At 45.0% G+C, this 26,841-nt stretch overlaps 1 protein-coding gene and 1 long non-coding RNA gene across 16 annotated transcripts in view; one reads left to right on the top strand and one right to left on the bottom strand.

The window, feature by feature from the left end:
* Positions 1-254: 254 nt before the first annotated feature.
* The window catches only part of LOC136109524 (uncharacterized), a 190,910-nt gene continuing 164,323 nt past the window's right edge, over positions 255-26,841 (top strand). For 14 of the 15 annotated variants that reach the window (XR_011741760.1, XR_011741761.1, XR_011741755.1 and 11 more), the window contains exons 1-2: positions 255-333; positions 15,172-15,284. This is a non-coding gene — a long non-coding RNA (uncharacterized lncRNA). The remainder of the gene's footprint in view (positions 334-15,171; positions 15,285-26,841) is intronic. The other variant, XR_011741756.1, reaches the window with a different exon arrangement.
* LOC136109523 (myosin heavy chain, skeletal muscle, adult) lies at positions 9,350-26,828 on the bottom strand. The gene is made up of 38 exons (XM_065852255.2): positions 26,622-26,828; positions 26,391-26,534; positions 26,142-26,298; positions 24,429-24,456; positions 24,217-24,331; positions 24,031-24,123; positions 23,837-23,900; positions 23,647-23,745; positions 23,442-23,545; positions 23,223-23,361; positions 22,662-22,780; positions 21,905-22,054; positions 21,086-21,256; positions 20,136-20,442; positions 19,960-20,036; positions 18,516-18,603; positions 18,304-18,421; positions 17,852-17,975; positions 17,071-17,207; positions 16,713-16,968; positions 15,483-15,725; positions 15,100-15,276; positions 14,869-15,014; positions 14,690-14,780; positions 14,213-14,602; positions 13,935-14,061; positions 13,637-13,755; positions 13,009-13,205; positions 12,526-12,709; positions 12,274-12,439; positions 11,977-12,101; positions 11,529-11,837; positions 11,225-11,428; positions 10,831-10,956; positions 10,563-10,733; positions 10,372-10,476; positions 10,131-10,226; positions 9,350-9,514 (listed from the first exon to the last, which is right to left on the bottom strand). The coding sequence occupies exons 1-38, from the start codon at positions 26,826-26,828 to the stop codon at positions 9,359-9,361; spliced, it is 5,829 nt and encodes a 1,942-aa protein (XP_065708327.1). The 3' UTR covers positions 9,350-9,358.

Below are 26,841 nucleotides of genomic sequence, written 5' to 3'. Positions count from 1 at the left end.
ATCTGGTACAGCAATATGTGCCCAAGACCTCTAAGTTGTAAAAAAGTGCTATATGATAAAAATATATAAATATTCTAAAACTGTGAGCTCATCCATTTCAATGGAAAATTTTAAGGTTTGAGACATGAAGGGGGAAGTTAAAATAAATGATAATGTTACCTATGGTACGATGTAAAAAGCGTAGTCTCATTCTGCTGTTCCCTGGGTGAAAGGGGAGCTCTCAGGAATGTTGGCAGATGATAAGCAGAAATGCCAGAACAGTAATCCTTCAGAGCAAATCTTCTCATTGCTACACTTTGACTAACATGTTGCTGTAAATGGGACCTGGAAATGGTAAGGACACACTTCTTTATTAGTTTGATAAGCATTGTATCAGACTAAATTAATTACAGGGAACATCTTCTGTATTCCCTATGGAACTTGTCTGTTAAAAACGGAGTTTAACATGCTGTATTTCCTTCCTAAAATGTCTTCTAAGTATCTGTTTGAATGTTTCTGATAAAGACTTTGTGTCCTGGAGGAGTGGAGGGCGGGGAGAGAAGATGGAATTTTGAACAGATTTCTTGAGATAACCCAGTAATTGGCCTTACTAATGTGAGTTGTGGAGCAATTCTCTAGGAAGAAAGGCAGTTGGGACCAATAATTTATGTACATATGTAAGAGGCAATGTCTGGGGCTAAATGTGAATTTCCCAAGAATACTATTGATGAAGACTAGCTTGTACTACAGTTCATGCAAGGCAGTGGCAGAGATCTCTATCCTCTTCTAATGTTGCTCTTGCCTTCAAGAACTAATATCTGCAAGGCATTGTGCATGTTGAATTTAGCCTTACTTCATAAAAAGGGAAGCAAACATCCTGCATCTCCACATAGGGAATTTGGAAAACGGACTTTCATACACATCAAGTCTTCTCTTTCCAGCAATAACTCTCTGTTCCTCACATAGACTAAAGCAACTTAGTCCCTTGGAAAGCTCCTGAAACAACCGAGAGCATAGAGATGGGTAAAAGTGTAATATCTGATTGAAAATGGATAGCACCGACTGTGCAGCTGAGGTAAACAATGCACATACCTCTTATTTCCACAGCAAATATAAAGTAACTCTTAGGTGACATTCAAAATGCCAGTTCCTTCACACATTTAAGCAGCTGAGCAACTCCAGTTACAGAACAGATGGATGAAGTAAAAAGGTCTCTGAGTAAGGTTCAGAAAGGACAACAGGTGGCAAAGAGAGTCAGAGAAGGACAAGGAGGTGGATGAAAGGGAAATTAGGGTTGCTAGCATGATATTAATATTAGGATGCAAATGACTCAGACAAAAAGGTTAAGTTGCGTGTTCCCTAGGTGACCCTCTGTCTGTCACAGGACTGGAGAGGTGTCATGATGCAGGCACATAATTGTAACTCTGCTCAGTGACTCTCAGCAACTATAAATGGAAAGCACAACTAAACTACGCTTGGCCTGAGCTTTGTGTGAATGTTTCCTATCCACCTTGAGCTGTAGAGACAGTTTCACTCAATCACAGCTTTAGCAAGAACGCAGGTGTAACCTTCGCCTTGCACCCACGTTGCCAGCCCCCTGATGCTTTCCCAGGGATTTCTCTAGTGTCTCCCTGGAGCAGGGTGACCTCTAGGGGCCTCCGGGCAGAGCTGGCAGGGTATGAGGATGTCAGTGCTCTGTCTCGCACTCTCGCAAACCTCAGATTTGCCTATTAGCGCCCCCAACCTGAGCTCTTTATGTATGTTGAATCATATGTTCCCAGCGGTATTGTCCTACCCGGGCAGGTAGAATAACACACTTCAACAGACTTCTTTCTGTCTTTCATGAGAAAGACAGGATCTTTTTCAGCTCTTGGTTTCTTCTGGGATTTGAATAGACTTGTAAGTCATGAAGAACTGAATTGATGAATTTGGTTTGTTAGAAGTCACGGAGCAGAAGTTGGTTTCCGCAGAACAGGAATATTTTCACTTAATGTTATTCCATCGATTAAACAGTGCTTATTTACTTATGAGGCACATCACTGATGTCCAGATTATTATAGCTCTAAGTGTATTTCTAACCCATGCAGTTCCACTGGAGCACACCAGCTGCATCTATTTTAAACTTTCTCTCAGAGATGTCCGTTTATGGTAATTATGGAGCAATGTATTTTTCAAGGTCAGTGACCTTTGCATTACTTACCAGCTAGGAGGCAGTCTAACTACACAGGGTGTTTATACAAGCTGATTCTAATCTTCAAGGTATGGCATCAAACTATAAATACATGAGAAATTAAATATATTTTCACACATATGAATGAATGAGAGATATTTCCTCAGTATAAATATGGAACATTTCCAGATTAACAAGAACTAAACAAGTACTCAAGACACTTTCTGGACATGTGCAGCCTGGTGGCATATGCAGATTGAGTTGTTGCTGTTAAACACCATTGCCACTGTAAATCTTCAGCGTATTACTCACTAATGTAGTGTAACATTTAACTTAAAAAAACAAAGCTAAATGACACACACAAAAAACAACTAAACAAAGAAACAAAAACTCAAACCAACCTAACAAACAAAAAAATGAAAAAATAAACAAACCAAACAACTTCCGTTTTAATTACGGAGTGTTCATCTTCTATTCAAAGAAATAATCAGATCAAACATGTGAAGTCTTTGTAAAATTTAGTTGCAAAATAATACCATCCTTCTGTGTATGAATACTATGAGGTCTGCTTATTGGATTCTATCAAGATAATTTTTATGGTCACTGAACAAATGGAGAGCAGACAGAAGGCAAATAGTTTGTGATAACAGCAACTGAAAATGTTTTAGTTTATTTACTAAACCAATAATTTTGGACTGACATAACCAGATAGTTTTTCTCCAAATTATACTGACTGTATGCACGGTTTTCTTTATGTCTTCAGAAATGCCGGCATAGAAGATCTTGGCCAAGAAAGTTTTTTTCACCAACAACAAAAAATTCAACAGTATTTTTCTTCATAGATATTTTCCTTTATCTGAAATGCTTATTATGACCTTAAATGTTGTTAAAAAATACAAAGATATGATCTTCCTTATGTGATGTAATTTGCTCAAATTTTCTTTTACTAGTAAATCAAATGAAACAGCTGATTGTAGCAACTATGGTTGTAGTTGCTCATACAATGATAATTGTAAATATTTTACACATTTAATGATAGCCTCAAGCCTATGAATTCTTACCATTAAAAGGCAGAAAATGTTTTTGTCTGTGTCCATGTTAATGAGATAACCATGGTTATCAAGTAATGGGCCAATGTTGTGTTCTGTTTAATCTCTTTATCAATGATCTGTATGAGGGGATTGAGTGCACCCTTAGTAAGTTTGCAGATGACACGAAATTGGGTGCAAGTGTTGATCTGCTGGAGGGTAGGAAGGCCCTACAGAGGGATCAGGACAGGCTGGATCATTGGACTGAGGCCAATTGTATGAGGTTTAACAAAGCCAAGTGATGAGTCCTGCACTTGGATCATAACAACCCCAGGCAGCGCTACAGGCTTGGGGAAGAGTGGCTGGAAATCTGCACAGCAGAGAGAGATCTGAGGGTGTTGATTGACAGCCAGCTGAATATAAGCCAGCAGCATACTCAGGTGGCCAAAAAGGCCACCAGCATCCTGGCTTGTACCACTAATAGTGTGGCCAGCAGGACTAGGGCAGTGATTGTGCCACTGTACTCAGCACTGGTGAGGCCCCATCTTGAATAATGTGTTCGGTTTTGAGCGTCTCATCATAAGAAGGGCATTGAAATACTAGAAAGAGCGTAGAGGAGGCAACGAAGCTGGTGAAGGGTCGGAAGCACAAGTGTGATGAGGAGCAGCTGAGGGAACTGGGGCTGTTCAACCTGGAGAAAAGAAGGCTGAGGGGAGACCTTCTCGCTGTCTACAATTGCCTGCAAGGAGGTTGGAGCATGGAGGGTGTTGGTCTCTTCTCCCAAGTAGCAAGTGACAGGACAAGAAAAAATGGCCTCAAGTTGCACGAGGGGAGGTTTAGATTGGATATTATGAAAAAATTATTCATGGAAAAGGTTGTCAGGCATTGGAACAGGCTGCTCAGGGACGTGGTGGAGTCACCATCCCTAGAGTTGCTTAAAATGAGGTTCTTAGGGACATGGTTTAGTGCTAGAGTTAGGTTAGGTTATGGTTGGACTCAGTGATTCTGAGGGTCTCTTCCAACCAAAATGATTCCATGATTCTATGATTTCTAGTTTGCCTTTTGCCATTAATATATTTTAAAAAGCCTTTTTTATTGTCCTTCACGGTACTGGGCAGCTTCAATTCTAATTGAGTTTTCGCAGCATGAATTTCCTCCCTACAATGATGAGCAGCATTTCAGTAGTCCTCCCATGTTGCCTGACCTTGCTTCCACTCACTGTGTAATTTATTTTTTTGCTGTATTTCAAGAAGATCCCTGCTCAACCAAGTTGGCTTTTTGCCTTGCCTGATAGATTTTTGGCATTTTGGAATTGCCTGATCCTGTGCTTTTAGTAGGTGATACTTAAAAAACGACCAGCACTGATGAACCCCAACAGCGTCAAAAACTTCTTCCCAAGAAATGTTACTAACCAGTTCTCTGAGCAACCTGAAGTCTGTTCTCCTGATATCTAATGTTAAGGTCTTGATGGAAGTTTTCCTCCCATTAGCAAAGATTTTAAACCTGATGGCTTTGTGGTCGATGTGGCCAAGGCAACCGCCAGTTGCCAGTTCTCCCACAAGACCCTCTCTGTTAGTAAGAATCGGATCTAGGAAGGCACCTTTCCTGGTCGGCTCCCTCTGTACGTGCACCAAGAAGTTATCATCCAGATGCTTTAGGAATCTTCTGGACTGTCCATCATAACACACCAGTCACAGGGCTCATCCCACCAGGTTTCACTAATGTCAATTGTATCATATCCCTGGGACTGGGCCAAGGCTTCTAGTTCATCTTGCTTGTTCCTCATGCTACACACATTAGTGTAGAAGCACTTCAAGTGTGGTTGATTGTGCCCATCACCTCATGGCACAGTCTGAGGAATCTCACTGTCATGTGTCTCCTCAAGCTTTGTTGTGCCATCCCGCTGCTCACCACTGACTGGCCTGGTACCAGCCTCTTCCCCCTTTCAATCTGCTTTAAAGCCCTGTCAATCAGCCTTGCAAGCCCCTGAGCAAACACCCTTTTCCCCTTCCGTGAGAGGTACATTCCATTGGGTACCAGGAGACCTGTCAAAGGACTGACTTTCCCATGGTCGAAAAACTCAAAGTTCCATCAGTGACACCAGTCATGTAGCCATGTGATGATTATGATTAGTTGGGCCTGTCTGATCCATTCTGTATTCCTGCCACAACTGAAAAGGTGGAGGAGAGAGCACCTGAGCCATTGACCAGCAACCTCAAAGCTTTGAAATCCTTTTTGATTTGCTTAATACTACTTTTTCCTAACTCTTCCCTGCCAATATTAAAAACCAATAGCAGGTAATAGAGGACCTTTCCAGCCTGGGGAGTTGTTGAGTCACATCTTCTTACCCTGGCCTCAGAGAGGCAGCAACTTCCCTGTGGGTTGCGTCAGGTCAGGATATCAGGCCCTCCGTTCCCTTAAGAAGGGAGTCACCTCTGACAATTACCCTTCATTTTCTCTTTACATGGGAGGTTTTCATGGGTTTCTGGGTTTCATGTGGGGTGAGGGTTGCTTAGAGCACCTTCCTTCCTAGAAGTGTCTTCATCAGCAGCATCAGCTGCTTACCCATCCAATTCCTGGGCCTTATACCTGTTGCATAAAGGCACCTGGGAAGGTGGGGCAGGCTAAGGGTGTGTTCTTTGTATCTGGTGTCATGATTAGTTTCTGCTCCTGCACCAGGGATGGTAGACTGTGAGTCCACCAGTCAATCTCCTTTTCTGACTCTGATGCTCCTCAGCCTGGACACCTTCTCTCAAAGCTCTGTCACCAGGCTGAGCAGCTCCTTCACTTGGGCACATTGCCCACAGGTGAGCTCACTGCTGCCATCAGTCCCTGAGCAGAAACTCAGGCACACTTTGCAGCCTGGGACCTGGACAGCTGCATTTTCCCTCCCAAACTCAGTTTAGGTGGCTGCATCACTTCTTGCAGCCAGAGGGACCATGAGGGATACTGAAGGTACTGCCCATCTCTGGGTGGATACAGTGTCCTGTTGTACTTAGCTCCTTGCTAGAGGATCTTAGCCTCTGTTTGAAATGGTCCTCCTGACTTGCCCTTGCCACTCACCCTTTTGCTCGAACAGCTGCTCTAACTGCCTACCTCCTGTTTGCTGTGTTTCTGGTTGCCTGCACTCCCTAGGGGCCGTTTAAATCTCACAGCAATGCCCCTGCCATGTCAGCCTCTCGTGCAAGATCAGCCAGTCTGGGCTGTCCATCTGCCTGTCTGTGGATTTGCCTGACACTGGGTCTGCTCCTCTTCTCTCTTTGATCCGTGCTCTGCAGCAGAACTTACCATAACTGTCTCTGTGCTCCTCGCTCGCTCATCACTGACTGAGTATTGCTCTTGGCTGTGCCGAATTTAAATCTCCTGTGGTTGCCCCTGGCAATGCCCCTGCCACATCAGCCCCCTGTGCAAGATCACTGTAGCCCTGCTCTGTTTTTGTGTGTGGGCAATGATGGCTGGCTTTGCTTGGGTTCACAGTGCCATTTTCACATCCATTACATGAGGAAGAATATTGCGATTACTTGTGTGTTTGGAAAAAGCATAAAAGTTGGCTATGGGAATGTTTTATCTACACTTGAGGCCACAAAGGCCTTTCTCTGTTGCCGTTGCTGGCCTAAGAGTCTAGGAGGTCCTCATTTATGGAGGCTGGATGACTGAGGGTGATCCAGAGCCCTGGGGTTCTCCTGGTACCTGCCAAATGAAGGTCCAGACAGATCACAGCTGTCAGAAGAGGTGCTACAGTTGCTCTCCTTAGGCTTCTCTACCAGGTGTGTGGTGGAGTTGTTTTCCTTTTCAAAGTTGCACACTTCCAAGCCCCTCTGTGATACCCTTTCTGGTAGAACAGACCTATCATTTCAGGCTGGGCTGCACTTGAATGAGTGCCCGAGTTGTACAACTACTCAGATGCCTATTATGTTCTCAGCTGAAGTCTCTGGAAACAACTGCTGCTGGGCAGTGGGTGCTGGCTGAGAAGGTGGCCTTCCAAATGCTCTTTCCATCACCTATCAAAGCCACTGGAAGCCTCCTGCTACAGGGCGCATGAGGACGGGAACAGGACTCTTGGGAAAGAACAGGAAAGGAAATGGGTTGGAAATGAAGCAACGATGGTGATGTGCCACAGGATACCCAGCAGCCAGTGTCAGGGTGCTCAAGCCTCTTCACCTTGGGCTGATTTTATACTCCTGTTATGTCTCCTATCTTAAATCTCTGGGTTTGTTTAATTGGTCCTGCTAAGGAAAGCCACCCATGCATCAGATCAACTTTCTTACCTTTGGATTCATAATTCCTTGCACATTCGGTTTGTCTGTTTTTATTTTCTCTTTTGCTACAAATGCTGAGAAATGAGTGGATATTTTCATATATGCAGCACATCTGAAAGACCTTACTCCACCTTGCTCCAATTGTCAACGCAGAGACCATCTTTTTATATGTGACTCTGCATTACATTTCCCCACACATATAATTTTGTGGTTTTAACTGTACTGACTTCTTTATGTTAATTAGTGACACTCCTTACTCTGTGTTGTGAAAGCCTTCTGCATTTCTTAGGCACTGCCTGGAATAGCATTATATTGTTGGGAGAAATTGTGTTCCATCCTCTTCTACATCTCTTCAGCTTTTTTTATCAATGACTTGAACACAGGCCCTAGCACAAATAACTTTTCTCCTTCATGGTGTGACTTGGAGGATTATTTATCTGAGAGAGAAGCTTCCTTCTTGTTGCACGGCTCCATCACTTCTATAATAGCCTTTGTAGAGATACCTGGCTGAAAGGTTTTGAAATGCCAGTTGGCTTGGAAATCCCAGACAAAATGGATCTCCCTGTCCACATGGTCATCTACCTTTCGAAGGTTTCTGTGGTGATTCACCTGTAAGGCTGACTTGACTTCAATGGAATACTTCCTTTGGAAGAATACAAACCACCTGTCCTCAACTCCCCATACCAGCTCTTTCCCAAAAGTTACATATAGGGGGCTGGTGCGGTGTTCACTGGGAATTCAGAAACCATGGCTGTGGTTTCTGCTGCTCAAGCCCTTTGAGCACTGCCCCAACAGGCAATGATTGAGACTGAATCTGATGGCTTTTTACCCCACCTCTCAGGTTGTCACTGTCAGTTCATGTGGAGGTCTGCTCAGGCCCAGATTCAAGCTGCAATTAGTCTGCCCAGGTTCCTTGTTGCTTTTTCTGCACATTGAATGGAAATCCAGTAGGCTAGACTGGAAAAGCCAGCTACTAATGACCACCACTGTGTTTGCCTTCCACTGATGGGCTACTGCAGCTACCTCTCCTCTGCTCACTGTCTGCTCTTATCTTCTTGCCACAAGCTGGTGATAAAAACTCCTGGTTGAGGCCTTGAGTTTCTGCAATACCACTAGGAAAGCACCGCATTGAACAGCTGGGCTTTCTCGTCAGGAGAGAAAGATTCTGACAGGCAGGGTTGTGCTTCAGAGGACAGTGTGCCAGAGACTCAGCTTTTGCGGACACTCATCTGCTCTACATGTATTAAAGGCATTGTCACAGAACTGTCACTACTCTTCTCTAGTTTTAGTTCAAAGGGAGGTGATACTCTTCATGGTTGCCTAATTAAATTCACAAAACAGACATATTGGGGACTGAAGATGATCTTCACTCTGCTTCCCATTGAACCATGAACTCTTGTTATCAACCCTCCACAAATCTGCCTTGGACAGTGGCCAGCAAAGGAGCAACTCACTCTTGATGGTCTACCCCACTTGGGAACTGCTGAGTTGCTGCATGGGAAAATATAAAATAAGTTGTTGCTTGGTACAGAACAGGGAGAAGCCTGAACTTGCAGGAGTCACTGTCATGAATTACTGTCCTTAATTTCTCTTCATGCGAAGTTAAATTTCTCTGCAATCCCCAGTCAACAAGTAATAAAGCAAGTATAAGTAGTTAGGAATTAGGTGACAAAACAGCTGCACCATGACAGAGGCAGAAAAAGGTAGTAAATCAAAGCCATGCCCAAAAGCTCATGATGACAGAGACCTAACCAGTAAAATAAAAACAAATTAAAATGGTGCTCATAGTCCCTGTGCAAGAGAATCTACGGTCTTTATTTTCTAGACATTGACAGGATTACAATGATTAACTACAGAAGAAAGTGACCAAGAGGTTCACATTTTGTGCATCCCTCAGGTCACTTTGGTGCCTCATGACATCCTTACTCTTCCTCTTCTATCTTCTTGCCATGAAACTCCCGGCTCTTCACTCGGAGCTTGTTGACCTGCGACTCTGCAATGTCAGCCCGCTCCTCGGCTTCCTCCAGCTCGTGCTGGATCTTGCGGAACTTGGAGAGGCTGACATTGGACAATTCCTCCTGTGTGGAGAGAGGGAGTTGGTGGTGAGGAGTTCTGGGAAGGGCTTCCACTCCTGCTGCAGCTCAGCCCTGTGTGGTTCTGCGACATCTCAGAGGAAGACCCAGAGCTCCATCTCCCAGCCACCACTGTGTACGCATAAGCCTCACACAGACCTCCTCATCTTCCCTTACTCAGGACCCAACTACAACAGGCTTCACCAGTACTGTGTCAATCCTGAGCACCTATTCACTTGAGTGTGTCATTTTTGTACTTATTCTGCCACTATTTGCTACCCAACTATCAGTGTGCTTTATTAGGTTGAGAAACATCCTGAAGCCTTCTGCTGTTGTTCAAGAACAAAGATGCATGAATTTCTCAGTCAGTGGATATGGCCCCTAGGTTTGTTTAATCTGACCTCCTATATAAAACAGGATGCGGGACTTCCCCACCTCATCCACAATTACAAGGTGCCCAGAACTCAGCAAGGCCTCAAGGCACCACAGTAGAATGGCATGGCCAAAACTGTTGTGTCTTGAGTGTTTCTCTCATGTTTTCTTCCTGGTATTCATGCTCATCTCAATGAGAAAGCTGCCCTGAGGGAAGGTGGCTCTTACCCATTCTCCAAGCAATACTTACAGCCTCCTCAGCTTGTCTCTTGTAGGATTTCACCTTCATTTGCAGCTTGTCCACCAGATCCTGGAGCCTGAGGATATTCTTACGGTCTTCCTCAGACTAAGGCAGACAACAAAGAAGAAAGAGTATGAATGATTTATTTGCTTCCCACCACATGAGGTTAACAATTCCCCTTGGGGATTGCATGTGCAAAATTTGACTTGCAGTGAGAAGACTGTCAGTACAAGGGGACCTCCTGCCTTACCTGGTAGGTCAGCTCCTTCACCCTCCTCTCGTACTTGCGCACACCCTTCACGGCTTCAGCACTGCGCTTCTGCTCAGCATCAACCTCCCCTTCCAGCTCCCGCACCTGCAAGGACAATCCCATCTTTGGAGCTTCCCTGATGGCTGCTTATGTGACATGTTCACTCATGTACAAAGAGCAGCCCTACGCACCCTGGCCTCCAGCTTCTGGATTTGCTTCTTGCCTCCCTTCAGGGCCAACTGCTCAGCCTCGTCCAGACGGTGCTGCAGGTCCTTCACCGTCTGGTCCAGGTTCTTCTTCATCCTCTCCAGGTGGGCGCTGGTGTCCTGCTCCTTCTTCAGCTCTTCTGCCATCATGGCTGCCTGAGGAGAGCAAAGGGTCAAGTCCATTTTGGGGGCTGGACACAGTTTGAAGGAGAATTATATCCAGCATCAGCAATGAAAGGAGCCCCCAACTCACATCTGTGATGGCCTTCTTGGCCTTCTCTTCAGCATTGCGAGCTTCCTGGATTGTATCCTCCATTTCACTCTGAATCTGGGTAATGTCTGTTTCCAGCTTCTTCTTGGTACTGATTAAGCTGGTGTTCTGTGTAACAGGAAACACGTGGTTTGTGCTGTTAGACCTAATGCCTCCACATGTAGAAATAAAAGTGTGAGTAGGGGTTATGAAAGTCTTTAATGCAAGAGTACTCCTTACGGCCACAGTAGCCAGGCAGACATAGGTGGCTGGCTAAACTGTCAATAATGTGGCATGTCTTGTCAGGTGATTACATAGTAATCACTTACAAGGTGCATAGCAATCTCACTCTTTACTTATCTCTTATCTTGGATTAATTTCCTGTCCAGTGCCTGACCTGGGTATGGAGGAGCTGCACACGTTCGGTGGCATCCAGAAGCTCCTGCTCAGCCAGTTTCCTCGAACGCTCCGTCTGCTCCAGAGCTGCCCGTAGCTCCTCAATTTCAGCCTGCAACAGGTTTGCCCTGCGCTCCACCATGGCCACCTGCTCCTTCAGGTCCTCCTGTGTCCTCAGAGCATCATCCAAGTGTATCTGGGTATCCTGAGAAAGAGACAAGAGAAATTACAGGGTGCCACTGTGTTCTTGGGTGACAAAACTATTAGGGATGCCTTCTCTCTTTCAGTAGCTTTGCTGAACGGACCTTTAGCACTCCCTGTGTGTTTCTCAGGTTCTTCTGTGCCTCTGCAGCCACGCGGTTGGCATGGCTCAGCTGGATCTCCATTTCATTCAGGTCTCCCTCCATCTTCTTCTTCAGCCTCAGGGCTTCATTCCTGCTCCTGATCTCAGCATCCAGGGTGCTCTGCATGGACTCCACAATTCTGAGGTGGTTTCTCTTCAGCTGGTCAATCTCCTCATCTTTCTCTGCTATCTTCCTGTCAATCTCCGACTTCACCTGGTTGAGCTCAAGCTGGAGGCGCAGGATCTTCCCCTCTTCATGTTCCAGGGAGGCCTGGAAAATGTCAGTGGGACCAGTGACTTAAACAGTTCCTTACTTCCTTCCCAAATCATCACTTCAGCAGTACTTGAGCTCTGCAGATAACTACTCCTGCACTTTCAATCTGGGCCCCATTTCCCAGCACTGTGTGTACCTCAGCTTCCTCCAGAGCAGCCTGGATTTCAGATTTCTCCTGCTCAACCTGCTTCTTGACTTTCTCCAGCTCGTGAATCGCCTTTCCTCCCTCTGCAATCTGCTCCGTGAGGTCAGAAATCTCCTCTGTGGGAACAAACACCAATGGCATGGTCAGGCACAGAGCACAACGGGAAGGGCCCTGTCACACCAAGGTGACAGACATCCCTGCCCACCTGCAGGCACAGACCCATGTGGAGCGGTGCGTAGTGCTGGACAGGGAGAAAGCCCTGCCAGGAGCAGAGGGCCAGGCACTTACGCTGCAAGTTCTTGTTCTCCCGCTTTAGCGTTTCCAGGTGGTCCAGGGACTCCTCGTAGGCATTCTTCATCTTAAAGAGCTCTGTGCTGAGAGAGCGAGACTCCTTCTGGGAGGCTTCCAGCTCAGCCTGTGTCTCCTCATACTTCTGCTTCCATTCTGCCAGGATCTGAAGAGAAACCAGGTGTGAGTTTGGATGTGGCCATCAGGAGGGGATGCTCTGCCCAGGAGCCCCAGGTCTGGAGCCCAAAAGACCTTGTCAAAGTTCTTCTGCTTCTTATCCAGAGCTGCACAGGCAGCATTTGTTCGCTCCACATCAATCATCAGGTCCTCCACTTCATTCTGCAGCCTCTGCTTTGTCTTTTCCAGGGAGGCACATTTGGCATTCACAGCTTCAACGTGTTCCTCTGCATCTTGCAGGCGCTGTGCCAGCTTCTTCCTGGCAGGAGACAAGCACAGCTCCAGGTTAGAGCTTAAGGGTTTACCACATCTGTGTCCTGACACCTTCTGAGTATCTGGCCTGTCCTAGCTGGTCTAGCTCAAGGGCTCCATTTGTGCTTCCAATCTCTTTTTCCACTGCATGCATTTCCTCTCCATCCCTCCCTCTCTTCCCTTTACAGCAAAGATGGTCTATTCCTGCCTTGATCCCACCACTGTCCTAACCCAAACTTAGAAACTCCAATTTCCCTTGAGAGCCTCAGTCCTCTCCATCCATTCAACAGCCCACTTCCCACGTACTTGGCCTCCTCCAGCTCCTCCGTGCGCTGAATAGCGTCAGTCTCGTATTTGGTTCTCCACTGGGCCACTTCGCTGTTGGCCTTGGACAGCGCACGCTGCAGCTCCCCCTTGGCTTCCTGCTCCTCCTCATATTGTTCCCGGAGCAAGTCACAGTCGTGGCGAGCAGACTGCAGGGCGTGGGCCAGGGCGTTCTTGGCCTGCGGGAACATTGGGATTGGTAACCTGGATACTTGTCTTGAGATGACGCTTGACAGTGACACTGTCAAGAAATTACAAATGAAACTCAAATTAGGCAAATGCAAAGGTGGAAGCTTCTGGAGCATCAGATGTCTTAGTGACAGAGGCTCTGGGTACAGTTATCTACTATTTCTTAATGTATTACTACATATGTGTTTGTATCCAGTTTTAGAGAGCATCAACAGATTCTCATGAAAGCCTTTTTAATGACTCCTTCCATCATCAAACTCATGACACTTCCTCTCCTCTGTAGGCTATGCATTGGTGTATGTTCATTACTTCAGTACTACATGTGTTTGGGTAAAGTATATTGAACCAGTCTGGATCAGACAGGATTCTCCAGATACTTTCAGGGGAGATGTAGACTCTGTACAGCAGGGTACTCCCAGACCTTTATTTCTTCTTCCAGATGTCTCTTGAGTTCCTCAATCTGTTGGGTAAAGCCTTGCTTGCCCCTGGACAGCTGAGAAATCAGAGCATCCTTTTCCTCCACCTGACGTGAAAATTCACCTGGGAAGGGGAAATTGAAGAAAGGTAACTAGACTGCTAATACTAAGACAATTTCTGCCTGTAAACCCATTTGATCAGGAGTGGCCAGGAAAGGTTTGACCATTTGTCACCCTGTACCCTATGGTATCCTCATTAAGTGCAGGTTGTTCCATTCTACCTCAGGAATGAAGATATCTCACCTGTTTCTGTCTGCAGACGAGCTCTTTGAGTATTGAGGTCATTGATCACGCGGTGATTCTGCTCCTCCTTTGTTTTAATCTCACTCAGCTGGTCTTCCAGAGTGCGGCACATCTTCTCCAGATTTGCCTAGGTAGAATACACAAGGAAAAAAAGGAGATCAACACCTGCACTCTCATTATTCTAACAGCAGGGATCGTTTTGTTGAGAACGTGGCTGGTAGATGTAGGCTATGGGCCAGACCTTGGCCCGGTGGGCATTCTCTGGTCCACTTCCATACCTTGGCCTTGGAGACAGACTCCATGTTACTGGCCAAGTCGTCAATCTCCATCTTCAGCTCGCTCTTCTCCTTCTCCAGCTTCTGCTTCACTCGCTGCAGGTTGTCGATCTGCTCCCCAAGCTCAGCTGTGCTGTCCGCGTGCTTCTTGCGCAGGGCGGCAGCCGTGGCTTCGTGCTGCAGCGTGGCCTCTTCCAGGTCGCGACGCATCTTCTGAAACTCTGCCTCACGCTTCTTGTTCATCTCAATCTGAGCTGCCGTAGCCCCTCCTGCTTCTTCCAGGCGCTCGCTGATCTCCTCCAGCTCCCTGGAGAGGTCAGCCCGATGCTTCTCGGCTTTTGCCCGAGAGGTTCGCTCGGCCTCAATTTCCTCCTCCAGTTCCTCAATACGGGCCTGTGGAACATTAGGGACCCTTCACACCTGGGCCTTCTCCTACCTGACCTGAGACGGGGAGAGGGAGGGAAAGGAACAGAGACTTGCCTGCAGTTCCTTGATCTTCTTCTGTAATTGCATGCCCATTGCTTGCTCATCCTCGATCTTGCTCTGGATCTGACTGATTTCAAAGTCTTTCCTGTGGGCAAATCAAACCATGTTAGAGATCAGGGAAAAAAGACAAGCACAACCAGCCCAGCACTCAGGTGTCCCACAGCCACACTTACTTCTTCAGTTTCTCATCCAGCTGCTGCTTATCATTTTCCAAGTCCATTATGCTGTCCTGGGCCAGCTTCAGGTCTCCTTCCAGTTTCCTCTTAGCTCTCTCAAGGTCCATGCGCAGTTTCTTCTCTTGTTCCAGGGACCCTTCCAGCTAAAAAGAACAAGACCCTCAGCTCATGACTGGTCAGGTCTAACTCCATACCTGTCCTGTTCTTGCTGGATGGCCATATACTCACATCATCCACTTGCTGCTCCAGCTTGGTCTTGGCTTTGGTCAGCGTATTGACCTTGTCCTCTTCTACTTGCAGGTCATCCAGTGTCTGCTGGTGGGCCTCTTGGAGGGCTTTCTTCTCTTTTGTCAGCTTGGCAATGGTTTCGTCAAGGACTGCCATCTCCTCTGTCAGGTTTTTCACCTACAAATGTAAGTATTTTTCAGAATTCAGTGGAAAACATGCTTAGCAGTTGAATAAAGCTTTCTTTTTGTTGTGTTTATCCAGTTCATTATTCCTTTAATTGCTCAGATGACGCCCAAATCACATGTTCCAAAAGCAACACATCCTGTGATAGTAGGTTCTTTCTCTCCAAGAAGCAAATGTTTTTATACTCTATGTGTGTGTACCTTGTTTTCAGTGGCATGCTTTTCCTTCTCCACTTTGGCCAGCGTTAACTCAAGGTCATCAATGTCTTTCTTCAGCTCTGAGCATTCATCCTCCAGCTTCCTCTTCTTGGCTGTCAGCTCAGCATTAATTTCTTCCTCATCCTCAGCCCTTTCAGTCACCTCCTTAATTTTGGCTTCCAGCTGGATTTTGGTTTTGATGAGCTGGTCACATCTTTCCTCAGCATCAGCCAAACTATCTGCTTCCTGGTGGAGAGACACAGATTTTATGGGTCGTAATGTTTTGAAGTTTCTCTGCTCTGTCACTGAGTAGGCACGCGTTAATACTGGACCGACCGTGGCCTTCCACTCCAGAAACTGGAGGATCTTGCCGCATGTCTATTGGGAAACCTGTTTATCTGCTATCAACATTGATCTCAATTTTTTTGTGTCTCTTCATATTGTCTCACAGAGACTGTAACTGTGAGATATCCCATGCACTCAGAAACACAACACAAGACAAGAGTGGTCACTTCAATTACTAGTGTCAGCAGGAAAAAAGTCTTGGAGTCCTTTTTCCTGACAGGAAAAGTACTTAGTAGCTTTTTAATTGTCTCATTGAGAACCTTATAATATTGGGGAAATGAAGACTTTTCGATCCTTTGAGAGTAACTTAGATGAGAAAGAAATTTATCACCTTTCTACATGAATTAAAATTGCTGTAAGTCCAGCAGTGTTCCTACCTTTGCTATCAGTCACCTCTGTGCCTTCTTTCCAGCCCATGCCGAGCATTTACAATGCTAACTAGTTGATCATTTCATTTGGTGTGAAGAAACTGCCTTTTACTAATTGAGTTTTAATGGGATGTATCCATGCTTCTGAAAGTAATCATGGCTTCCCCAATGTAGCTGTAAATAGTGTATCCTTCTGAGCTTTGCCTTCACTCTGTTAGACAAATACACTGCGATGAAACCTGAGTAGATGGAGACAGTTCAGAGCTCTCTGCTCTGGATTACTTGTTACCCAGTGTTACATGGCTCTTTACTCAGACAGCAGGAATGCCGGGTCTCGTGTGGGGCTGCCACGGGACTCACCATGTCCCTGCCAGTGCCTGTTTACGCAGTGTTAGTGTGTGTGATTTAGAACATTTTCTACTACACGCTAGTCAGCCTCCTGTTAGTCCCTGCTCAGGGCAAGAAGCATTCTGTCTGTTTAACATTACTTTCCCAGGGACAAATGAACAGTGATACTCACCGCCTGCACTTGGAGCTGCAAATCATTTTTCTCCTGCAGCAGGGCCACCATTTTCTCCTCCAACTCCTTCCTCTTTGCCTCAGACTTCGCAAGCTCTTCCTTGGTTTTCTCAAATTCTTCCTTCATGTTGGCCATCTCCTTCTCAGATTCTGCGCTCTTCAGCAAGGGCTTGATCTTGAAGAACAACTTCATCCAGGGCCAGTGCTTCACATTCATGAAGGACCGAACGTTATACTGGATACAGAATATGGACTCCCTGAAATGAAATTCATATGGCTATTGTATCACTTTGGTGTGATGTATTTAAGTTTCACCAATCAAGTACCATGAGAAGAAACTAAATATGAGTAAAGTCTACCTCCTCTCCACCATTCTCTGGTACTCCACTCTCATCAGGAAGCCCCTGCACCTGGCTTGTGTGCGAGTGATGATTTCTGCCAGCTTGTCGTCTCTCATCTCCTCCAGGAGTCCCAGCAGCCCAGCCTTGAAGAACACCTTGAGGAAGGAAATGTTGCATCATGTCATTTTTAGATGTCACAAAGTCTTTCAGGATCCTGAAGCAGATCTTAATGGCCATGACCAGCCTCACCTTGGACCCCTCCCAAACCCTCTTCCCAAGGGCCTACAGGCTTCCTATAAGCTCAGCCCTAAGCATTCAGTCCCAGATCTATATGCTGTGAGTTATGGTTTCCAGTTAAGCCACAGCCTTAGCCACACATATGTCTGGTCATGGACCCCAGTGAGCTCTACCATGACCTGCAGACTTACTTCCTGACTTGATGTTAGGTCAATCTCATTGCTGTGGATCTGCCCAGGAGTTCAAGAACAGAGTCTGGGCCTTATTAGCCTATCTATATATGACCTGAACAATCTCAATAAAACAAGGCTTTTTGGCTTCACCTCAGACGTTCCTTACTGTCATGAGCTAGCCTGATGGTTTGGACTCTTGGTTGAACCTGACTACCATTCCAGGATCTTCCCCGCTTTCTTTGCTTGAGTACTGTGGGGCTGAGCACCTGCTGACTGGGGCTCCTACCCTGCCAGCTCTGTTACTGTGCTGTGCTCCCTCCACAGGTAAGGATAGAAAAGCCCACCCTTTCAGCTCCCTGAGAAGCTTTTAACACAGGTCTTGTTTCTACCTTGGTGTGACCAAATCTGTATTGGGTGTGGTCCACATCAATGGACCCAAGGAGCATTTCTGAAGCCTTCTTGCTGTCCATGAACTGTCCCTCTGGGATAGCACTTGCATTAAGCACTCTGTATCTGCAGAAGAAAACAGAACATGAAGAAATCCCCATCACCACAACGGTCACTATGATAGAACACCACAGCCTTCTCAGATTGTCTCACTGTATCAGTCTCATGCCTGGAGACAGTTCATATTTTCAGAACAGGATACAGAAAGTGTTTTTGTTATAACTCTAAGTGCAAGAGAATCCTGACATCAGCAATGTCATATCATCATGAATTGATGGAAAAGCATATCTGTATTACTGTTCAGTACCAATTTAGAGTATGGTGTTTCAAGTATATTATGGTACCCAGGCTCTTCAACTTGGTCTGAATGGGGAGAAAGGTGAAGCACATTTACCTTTGCTTGAAGTCAGCATACAGGACTCTGCTGGGGAATCCTTTCCTGCAAATTCGGATTCCTTCCAGCACGCCATTGCACCGCAGCTGATGCAGCACCAGCTCATGCTCCATTGCACCTAATACACACCACCATTAGTGACTACCCCATTATTTGATACTTAGGAGAAGAGCTTCCACTGCATATGTTTTCCTCCTATTGAATCTGCTTACCTGGTGTTTTTGTTTCATTTGGGATGATGCATCGTACAAAATGGGGGTGAGTGCTTCTTAGGTTAGCCATCAGCTTGTTTAAATTCTCCTATGTGATCACGAAATAACGTTTATGTTATTAAGCATAAGCACTGGAAGCTTAATAGTGGATGTATCAAACTCAATGTTTCAGGATGCAGACCTGCCTTCCCTCAAACATCTTGCAGAGCTCCCAAGGGGAAACTTGGAAACTGAAGGCTCCCAGATATTTGTTTGTTTTTTTGTTTTTAAATCTTTCATAGAATAATGGTTCATAGAATCATATGATGTCCTGAGTTGGAAAGGACCCACAAGGATCACCGAGTCCAACTCCTGTCCCTGCACAGGACACCCCACAGGTCACCCCGTGTGTCTGAGAACGTTGTCCAGTCTCTTCTTGAACACTGTCAGGTTGGGGCCGTGACCCCTCCCTGGGAGCCTGTTCGGTGTCCAGCACCTCTGGGTGAAGAACCTTTTCCTCATGTCCCACTGACCCTCCCTGGCACATCTTCTGCCATTCCCTGGGGTCTGTCACTGTCACAGAGAGAAGAGCTCAGCCCTGCCCCTCCTGCTCCCCTTCAAGGTGGTATTTCTTGTGCTATTTAGTTGGATGTTTTAAGTGGATGACATATATTCTTGATTAAGCATGACTAGCATCTGATTTGGCAGCTAATTAAGGTCTTTTTAAATGGATGGAATATTTGTACAGACCATGGAAATTTACTTTTTTAATAGTAACGCTATCTATGTAACTATCTTGACCGCAGTCAAATATAAACCTTGAAAAAACATAACTGAAAACTGACCTTAGGATTCATTAACTTGACCCAATGTAATATTCAACCTCTTTCCCCATTGAAATGAAATCATTGCCATGCAATCTTACAGTCTTAAGGCAATTTTTTGATGTTTGACCTATTACTTAGTATTCTACAGTGTGCCAATACTGAAGATCTTCATAGATACATAAAACAAGTATGGGAAATAGATCTGAAGTCTCCAGAGAAGATTTTAAGGAAGTTCAGCTGATTTGTTATTCAGTCCCAATCTAAGTAGGTGAACTTCACCCTTTGGAGATTTTTGTAGAATATTCAGAAAAGGTAATATTAAATTAAGGCAAGTGCAAGAAAACAGACAAAATATAAGGATGCAATATTAATAGCTAATTAGAAAAAAAAAAAATCTAAAACAATTGCCTAGAGAGTTCCAGAAGGCTGAAAATATCATTCTGTCTCCTGAAACGAAAATCATACACGCATTGAGGTAGAGGTTTTGTGGTGTTCTAAGCGACAAATCCTGTTACTTCCAAAAGTGGCAACAGAAAGATTTTCAAGGATAACAAGAGCTATGACCAAAACTGAAACAAACCTGTCAAATTCAAAAATAATTACTTTCATGTTCAAGAGATGACAAATTCTGCCCTTACCCGGAAGAGAGCTGAGACAGTCTGGAAGGATGAACCCTTCTTCTTGCCACCCTTCTTGCCACCACCACCACCAGCCTCTGCAAAATTGATGAAAATGACCAGATGCCACTAACATTGTCTTTGAGATTCCACTTTGTACAATACAAACACATGGAAACGGATTTTACAGAGCTTACCTGCTTCCCCACCATAGGAAGAAAAGAGTAAGGCCAATGTCTTCAGAGATGATTTCTGGTACAACCCAATGACAGTTTCATTCAGAGGGTCCTTGTTCTTCTCCAGCCAACCAGAGATGTTGTAGTCCACCGTGCCAGCGTAGTGCACCAGGGAGAAGTGAGCCTCAGCCTTGCCTTTGGCAGGTTTGGGCTTCTGGAAGTTGTTGGACTTGCCCAGATGTTGGTCATAGAGCTTGTTCTTGAAAGAGGTGTCAGTTGCCTTGGGGAACATGCACTCCTCTTCCAGGATGGAGAAGATGCCCATGGGCTGGAAAGTGCCACAAGAAGTGGTAGAGAAAGATGCTAATGATGGGAAGCACGTGCTATGAACATCAAAGGTAGCAGTGTGCTGCTGGAAGCATCTCAGTCTGCATAAGGCCCTAAGTTTCTCAGGAGTTGTTCTCGTTTAGGGAGCTTATTTCTGCCTTCTCTTACCTTCCTGCAGCCTCTTGCCAAGGAACTTAAAGAATGTCTGTCTGATCCAGGTTAGAATTGGGAGAATTGGAGGGAGAAATTATAAACAGAAAAAATAATTGGGAAAATTGCTACAAGAGGCCAAGTTGTTTTGGGAAATCAGATGAGATTATATTTATTTCCCAAATTTGTGTGTGGAGTTCTGATTTGAAGCTTCAGAGGAAAAAGGAAAGGAGACTGACTCTAGCTGGTTTTAAAGAAGTGTGTTGGTGCAAGTCCAGGCTATATTTTCCATGCTTGGAGAGCAGGCAATGAAGGACTGATCACACAGGTTTCCATTTCCTCATTCCTCTTTGCCAGACTGAAACTAATTTCAGTGCAAAATGTTTTGTTTAACTGGCACTGACTGTCTGACTCTGAGTTCTTTCTGAGCTGAATCTGGCTCAGAAACATCACCAAACTCCAAAATACATTGCACACTTGTAAGGAAAAAGTACCTTCTCAATGAGCTCAATGCAGGCAGCCAGGTCCATCCCAAAGTCAATGAACTCCCATTCAATTCCCTCCTTCTTGTACTCTTCCTGCTCCAGCACGAACATGTGGTGGTTGAAGAACTGTTGCAGTTTCTCATTGGTGAAGTTGATGCACAGCTGCTCAAAGCTGTTGAACTGCCCAAAGCAAGGAGAGGTTGTCAAGGTGTGGCAAACACCACAGGGTTTTGCTAGTGTTCTCCTAGTGCTGGTTGGTCTTCCTCAGCTGAAAGAACACTCTTAACCATACTTTAAAAGCATCTGTTTCCTTTTTCACTGTGCTACTCAAGAGGTACTCAAAAGCAGACCCATCAGTAACCTTAGCTGCAGCATTGTGTAGGTGTCCCATCTCTGACCATTTCTACCACTGAAGTCCTAACATCATGACTCCAGTCACAACACAGGAAACATGCTGTGAACTTTCCCACAGCACTGCCCTTGACTCTTCCAAGAGCATCCACACCTTTGGCCCAGGTCTCTCTGACCCTTAGTCCTGGAGCTGTCTCTTTGTTTGCAAAGCCTAAGACATTTACAAGCTTGGGGACCTTTGAGACCATTTATCAGAAAGCGGAGCTTTTTTCTACCTGTAGACAATGTTAGAATCAAGGTATTTGTTAGTAAAGCCATTTGAGGGTACTATTGTGTCAGAGAAGAGGGAGAGGTTCTAGAAATCTGCAGATGAGGAGGATAAAATTCTGAATCTTCTTAAAAAGAAGTGTGTTTTGTAATCCTCAAGACACCTCCCTTGCCCTCCCTTGTCCATGGTGCCAAGTCCTTGTTCCTTACATCAAAGATTTCAAAGCCAGCAATGTCCAGGACACCAATGAAGTACTGTCTGGGTTGCTTGGTATCCAGCTGTTGGTTGATGCGAATAACCATCCACAAGAACATCTTCTCAAAGACAGCTTTTGCCAGGGCACCTACTGCATTGTTCACCTAAAGCAGAAAAGAAAGGACTGCAGTTACATCCCAGAGTCAAAGAAGAATGCTCCAGTAGACCTCTTGGAAAAGTGGCTATGTAGATCAGGACCTCAAAGTCCTAGTGGACAATATTTCATGGCTCTGGCCATGTAAGCGAATGGTATCCTGGGGCTCATTAGGAACCGTGTGGAGAGCAGGTTGAGGGATTTCTGCCTGTTCAGCCTGGAGAAAAGATGACTGAGAGGGCATCTATCAATGCCTACAAATATCTCCAGGGTGGGTGTCAAGATGATGGGACCAGACTCTTTTCAGTGGTGCCCAACAATAGGATAAGGGGCAACAGGAACAGACTGAAACACAGGAGGTTACACCTGAGTATGAGGAGAAACTTCTTTCCTTTGGTTGTGTCAGAGCACAGGTACAGGCTGCCCAGACCAGGTGTGGAGTCTCCTTCTCTGAGACATTCAAACCCACCTGGACCGACACTGTGTGTTCTGCTCTGTGACCCTGAGTTAGCAGGGGTTGGACTGGGGGATCTACAGACGTCCCTTCCAAAACCAATCATTCTGTGACTCTGTGAAAAGCTCGTTTGAGCCAAGGATTTTCAGCCTTCAGATTTTACCTGTGATACTGTTTGACCTTTGGTCACATATTCATTCCCAACTTTGACTCGGGGGTAACACAGGGCTTTCAGCAACTCAGCTGAGTTCAGGCCCATCAGGTAGGCAGCCTTGTCAGCCACTAGAGAGGGGGGCAAAGAGAGAGAAACATTTATTTTTGGATAATGTCTAGAATTTGGTCAGTGTGGACAGCTCTTCCACTCACATCCTAGAAACAGAAAAGCATTAGTCTGCTTTCAAACAGAAGGTCTGAGAAGCTATGTCAATCAGGAAGCTCATTATGGCCTTCTCAGAGAGCAAGTGTTTGGAGAGAGAGAGATCCTGTGTTGAAGCTCCCCCTTTCAGGCTGTGTGTATTTGGGGAGAGTTCATTGGATAAAATTATGGTATTTCCCGCAAGCAGGGAGGCACCTCTGCAGTTAGACAGACAGTGAACAAAGGTGCTTTTCCTCAGCATTCTATATTGCAATTCGGGCCAACAAAGGCCTCTCTTTGGAGGTTAACATATCATCTCTGCAAGCAGAGAAGTTCTTTGAACAAGTCCATTGCTCAGTCTGCTGGTACCTTCTGTGCCATCAGGCTCTGCCTGCTCCTCTCGTTGTTTCTGCTTGAACTTCAGATTCCCGTAGTGCATGACGGCCCCTGTCAGCTTGTAGATGGCAGTCTTTTCGTCAGCAGTGAAGCCCAGGATGTCAATGGCACTCTGCAGTCAAAACCATGAAGTCAGAACATTGCCTAAAATCCTTAACAATCACAGTACAAATATTTCTTTCTAGTACTTACATCTGTAGCCATCAGTTCCTCCTGGTCATCAATGCTGGGAACAGTGACCTCACCTTGACTCACATAGTGGAAATCAAAAGGGTTGGTGGTGATGAGGAGCATGTCTGAAAGCAGGAAGAGGCAAGACACAGGTTTTGCCAAGCAGGTAATAGGGTGAACTGTTGCTCAGCAATCATCCTCAGAAAGTCATAATGATCCTTCCTACCAATGAGCTCCGGCTTCTTGTTGGACATGATCTGATAGAAGATGTGGTAGCTTCTTTCTGCCGGGAGCTGGAAAGTGACTCTGGACTTCTCCAGCAGATCTGGCAAGGAAGGCAGAAGAGTCAGGCACAGGAAAGCACATGGAGGTGGGAATTTGGGGAGGAATGGGACCAGGCCAGGAGAGACTCTTACAAGTTTCAATGTCTGCAGAAGCCAGTTTGCCTGTGGCTCCAAAGTGGATTCTGATGAATTTGCCCTGTTAAGGAGAAGCAGCAGCATTTCAGCCTGGATGGGTTCTTCTGACATCTCCTTTATGTGGGATACTGCCAGGGCCATCACTTGTCTTGGAATGAGAGGGAGAGATTTTGTCCAAAGCAACAACTTACAAATCGCGAGGAGTTGTCGTTCCTCACGGTCTTGGCGTTTCCAAAGGCCTCCAGCAGTGGGTTGGCGCTGATGATTTGATCCTCAAGCGTTCCCTGCAAGATGATAGATATTGCTGGTTATCCTTTCCAAAAATCATGTCAGGATTGGAGAAAAGCTTTGATTCAAGCCAGCATCTAATCACATACCTGCATTTTGCCTGATGGCTGCTCCTCCTTCTTCTTCTCCCCACTGGCTGCAATTGTTGCAAAGTACTGGATGACACGCTTTGTGTTCACAGTCTTCCCTGCGCCGGATTCTCCGCTGTCAGAGCAAAGAGAGAAGCAGAGAGCGTGTGGTCAGGCAGGAGATCCCCTGGCACCGGGCAGCCCCGCGGGGACCCAGCAGGGAGTGTACGTACGTGATCAGGATCGACTGGTTCTCGCGATCTGTAAATGAGACAGAAACAAAGATGTTGTCAGTGGCATTCTTGAGCAATACAGAACACAGTGTGTCTGATAAATACAAGCCATGCTTTTAGTGAGCCTATGTATTGTATGGAGTGGGCTGGAGTTTTCAAAGTTTGGATATCTTCAATTCTGTTTTTTCATTTCTGAGGTGTTAATTTAAACTGCCTTTTCAGTCTTTGAAATTGTACATTTCTTTTTAGTTTGATATATTTCTCATATAAATCTCTGTATGAAATGAATAGTGATGCAAGGATGTCTGTTACTTTCAAGTGACTTCAAGAAGTCTGTTATAGATGTTAGAAGGTTTTGGTATGAAAGATCTCCCTGCAGAATCTGGAGAGATTGATATCAAATTTATTGTGTGCCTTTTTAAGTTCTCAGCAAGTACAACTAAATGATTATATATCTGCAAGTCCTCAACAATTTAAGAACCTGAGATTGGTTTATACTGATTTCCCTTTAACATAATACCCTTTGAGAAGTCTGATTAATTACGTCTTATCTCCAAATTGCTAGGGATTGTAACTGCTGATTATATGGGTCAAAAGGATTCTGATTTCTTCTTTACCTAACTCATTTGTAGAAGTGTAGAGATTTAATCAATATGAGAACAAGTATTTTTTTCCTCCTTTTCTGATTTTTGCTTTTCACCATTGAATACAGAGTCTGAATTATTTCTGAGGTGAGAAAGAATGTCCAGGTTTTGTTGGTTTTGTTGTTTGTTTGTTTGTTTCTTTGGTTGGGTTTTTTAGTTCAGTGTGTTTCTGTTTATTTTTATTTCTGTCTTTACAAGTCTGTTTTAAAAGAAACTACTTTAGAGAAGGAAGAAAGAAGATAGAAAATATGAGAAAAAAATGCTAAACTACTTGGCATTCATGAACCCGCTTCAGTGAAAGTAGAAAAGGAGAAAAAAAATTTAATTATTGTGTTTTTTTAATTCAGCATTCAGGGGCTTTTTTTAACGATCAACATTTTTATTCTGTGAGGCTCAGTAATGTGGAATCATGAAACAACTGTAGAGGTAGGACCATTCTTGGTTCCCTTCTGCACATTGCAGTTTTGGTGAACGGAATTCTAGTCCTTTCTAGTCAAGTAATTTTCATGCCTAAGAAGGAAAAACATAACATAGGAATAGTAAATAACAGCTAATTTGAAATTAAGGTATTCAGCATTGCTTCCAGAGGGTGCATCTTTCTTGGGATACTGACCCTTGTCCTTTTTCAATATGTTATAAATATCAGAATAACACCTGATGTCAGATAATTTGTTTTTTCAAAGAATGTCTTCATGAAGCAAAAACAGTTAGAAAACAACCTACAATGCAATTTGGGGAGAGATTGATTAAAATGTTTGGAGATCTAGTAAGATTTTCTGTCACATTTTGAGTAAATCAGATCTCAATAATAGGTAGGGAAAATTTTTGTTTCACCTGACTAAATTAATCCTATTAATTACTTTTCACTTTAACTTTTTCAATGCTGTGGTCAGCATTCTATAACTTAGTTTTAAAAATCATTAGAACAGGACCATGTCTCATGTATACTATCAGCAACTGTTAGGATAATTAAAGGCTCATGCTGAGGTTTTACATTTCCACATACACAAATATTAGAAAAAAAAAAAAAAGAAGTAATATCTCCATGAAGATGCTGCTGTTGTCTCACCGGTCAGCATGAACTGATAGGCGTTGTCAGAGATGGAGAAGATGTGTGGAGGAGCCTCCTGGCGCTTCTTGCCTCTGTAGGCCAACACCACCTCCGGGTTGTACACCGGCAGCCACTTGTAGGGGTTGACGGTGACGCAGAAGAGACCCGAGTAGGTCTGCGAGGAAAGGACACAGCACGTTGCCTTCCCCTGAGCCTGGCAGAGCAGTTCTCCCCGCTCCCCAAAGGAAGACTGCTGCTGGTGCTTACGTAGATCATCCAGGCTGCATAACGCTCTTTGAGGTTGTACAGCACAGCGGGTTCGTGGAGGTGGGTCATCATGGCCATGTCCTCGATTTTATCGTACTTGGGAGGATTCATGGAGAAGATTTGATCTTCTTTCACAGTCAGGGTCTGTCAGAGGAAAGAAAGGTACACGCCTGTCAGCTAAAAGCTCAGAGGGGGAATCAAATTCAGATCTGAAGCTTGCATTTTACCCACCTCTCCACCTTCAGTCTTGACAGTGACCTTCCCTGATTCCCTACTCTGGATTGTCCCTTTCACAAAGGATTCCTTAGGATGCACCACAAAGACGGATGACTTGGCATCAAAAGGCTTGTTCTGGGCCTCGATTCTCTCCTTTTCTGACTTTCGGAGGTAAGGAGCCGCCTCCCCAAAGGCAGCCATCTCAGCATCCGGAGAGGCCATGGTTGTGCTTATA

This window comes from Patagioenas fasciata, chromosome 18, assembly GCF_037038585.1.
Source record: "Patagioenas fasciata isolate bPatFas1 chromosome 18, bPatFas1.hap1, whole genome shotgun sequence".
Lineage (NCBI taxonomy): Eukaryota > Metazoa > Chordata > Aves > Columbiformes > Columbidae > Patagioenas > Patagioenas fasciata.
The sequence above is the reverse complement of the archived record's forward strand: the minus strand, read 5'-3'. Positions and strand labels throughout refer to the sequence as shown.

Coding starts and splice junctions, on each gene's coding strand:
- LOC136109523 (XM_065852255.2), bottom strand. CDS start 26,828: ATGGCCTCTCCGGATGCTGAGATGGCTGCCTTTGGGGAGGCGGCTCCT. Junction 26,535..26,621: donor TCAAGACTGAAGGTGGAGAG/GTGGGTAAAATG, acceptor TTCCTCTGACAG/ACCCTGACTGTGAAAGAAGA. Junction 24,332..24,428: donor AACCAGTCGATCCTGATCAC/GTACGTACACTC, acceptor TTGCTCTGACAG/CGGAGAATCCGGCGCAGGGA.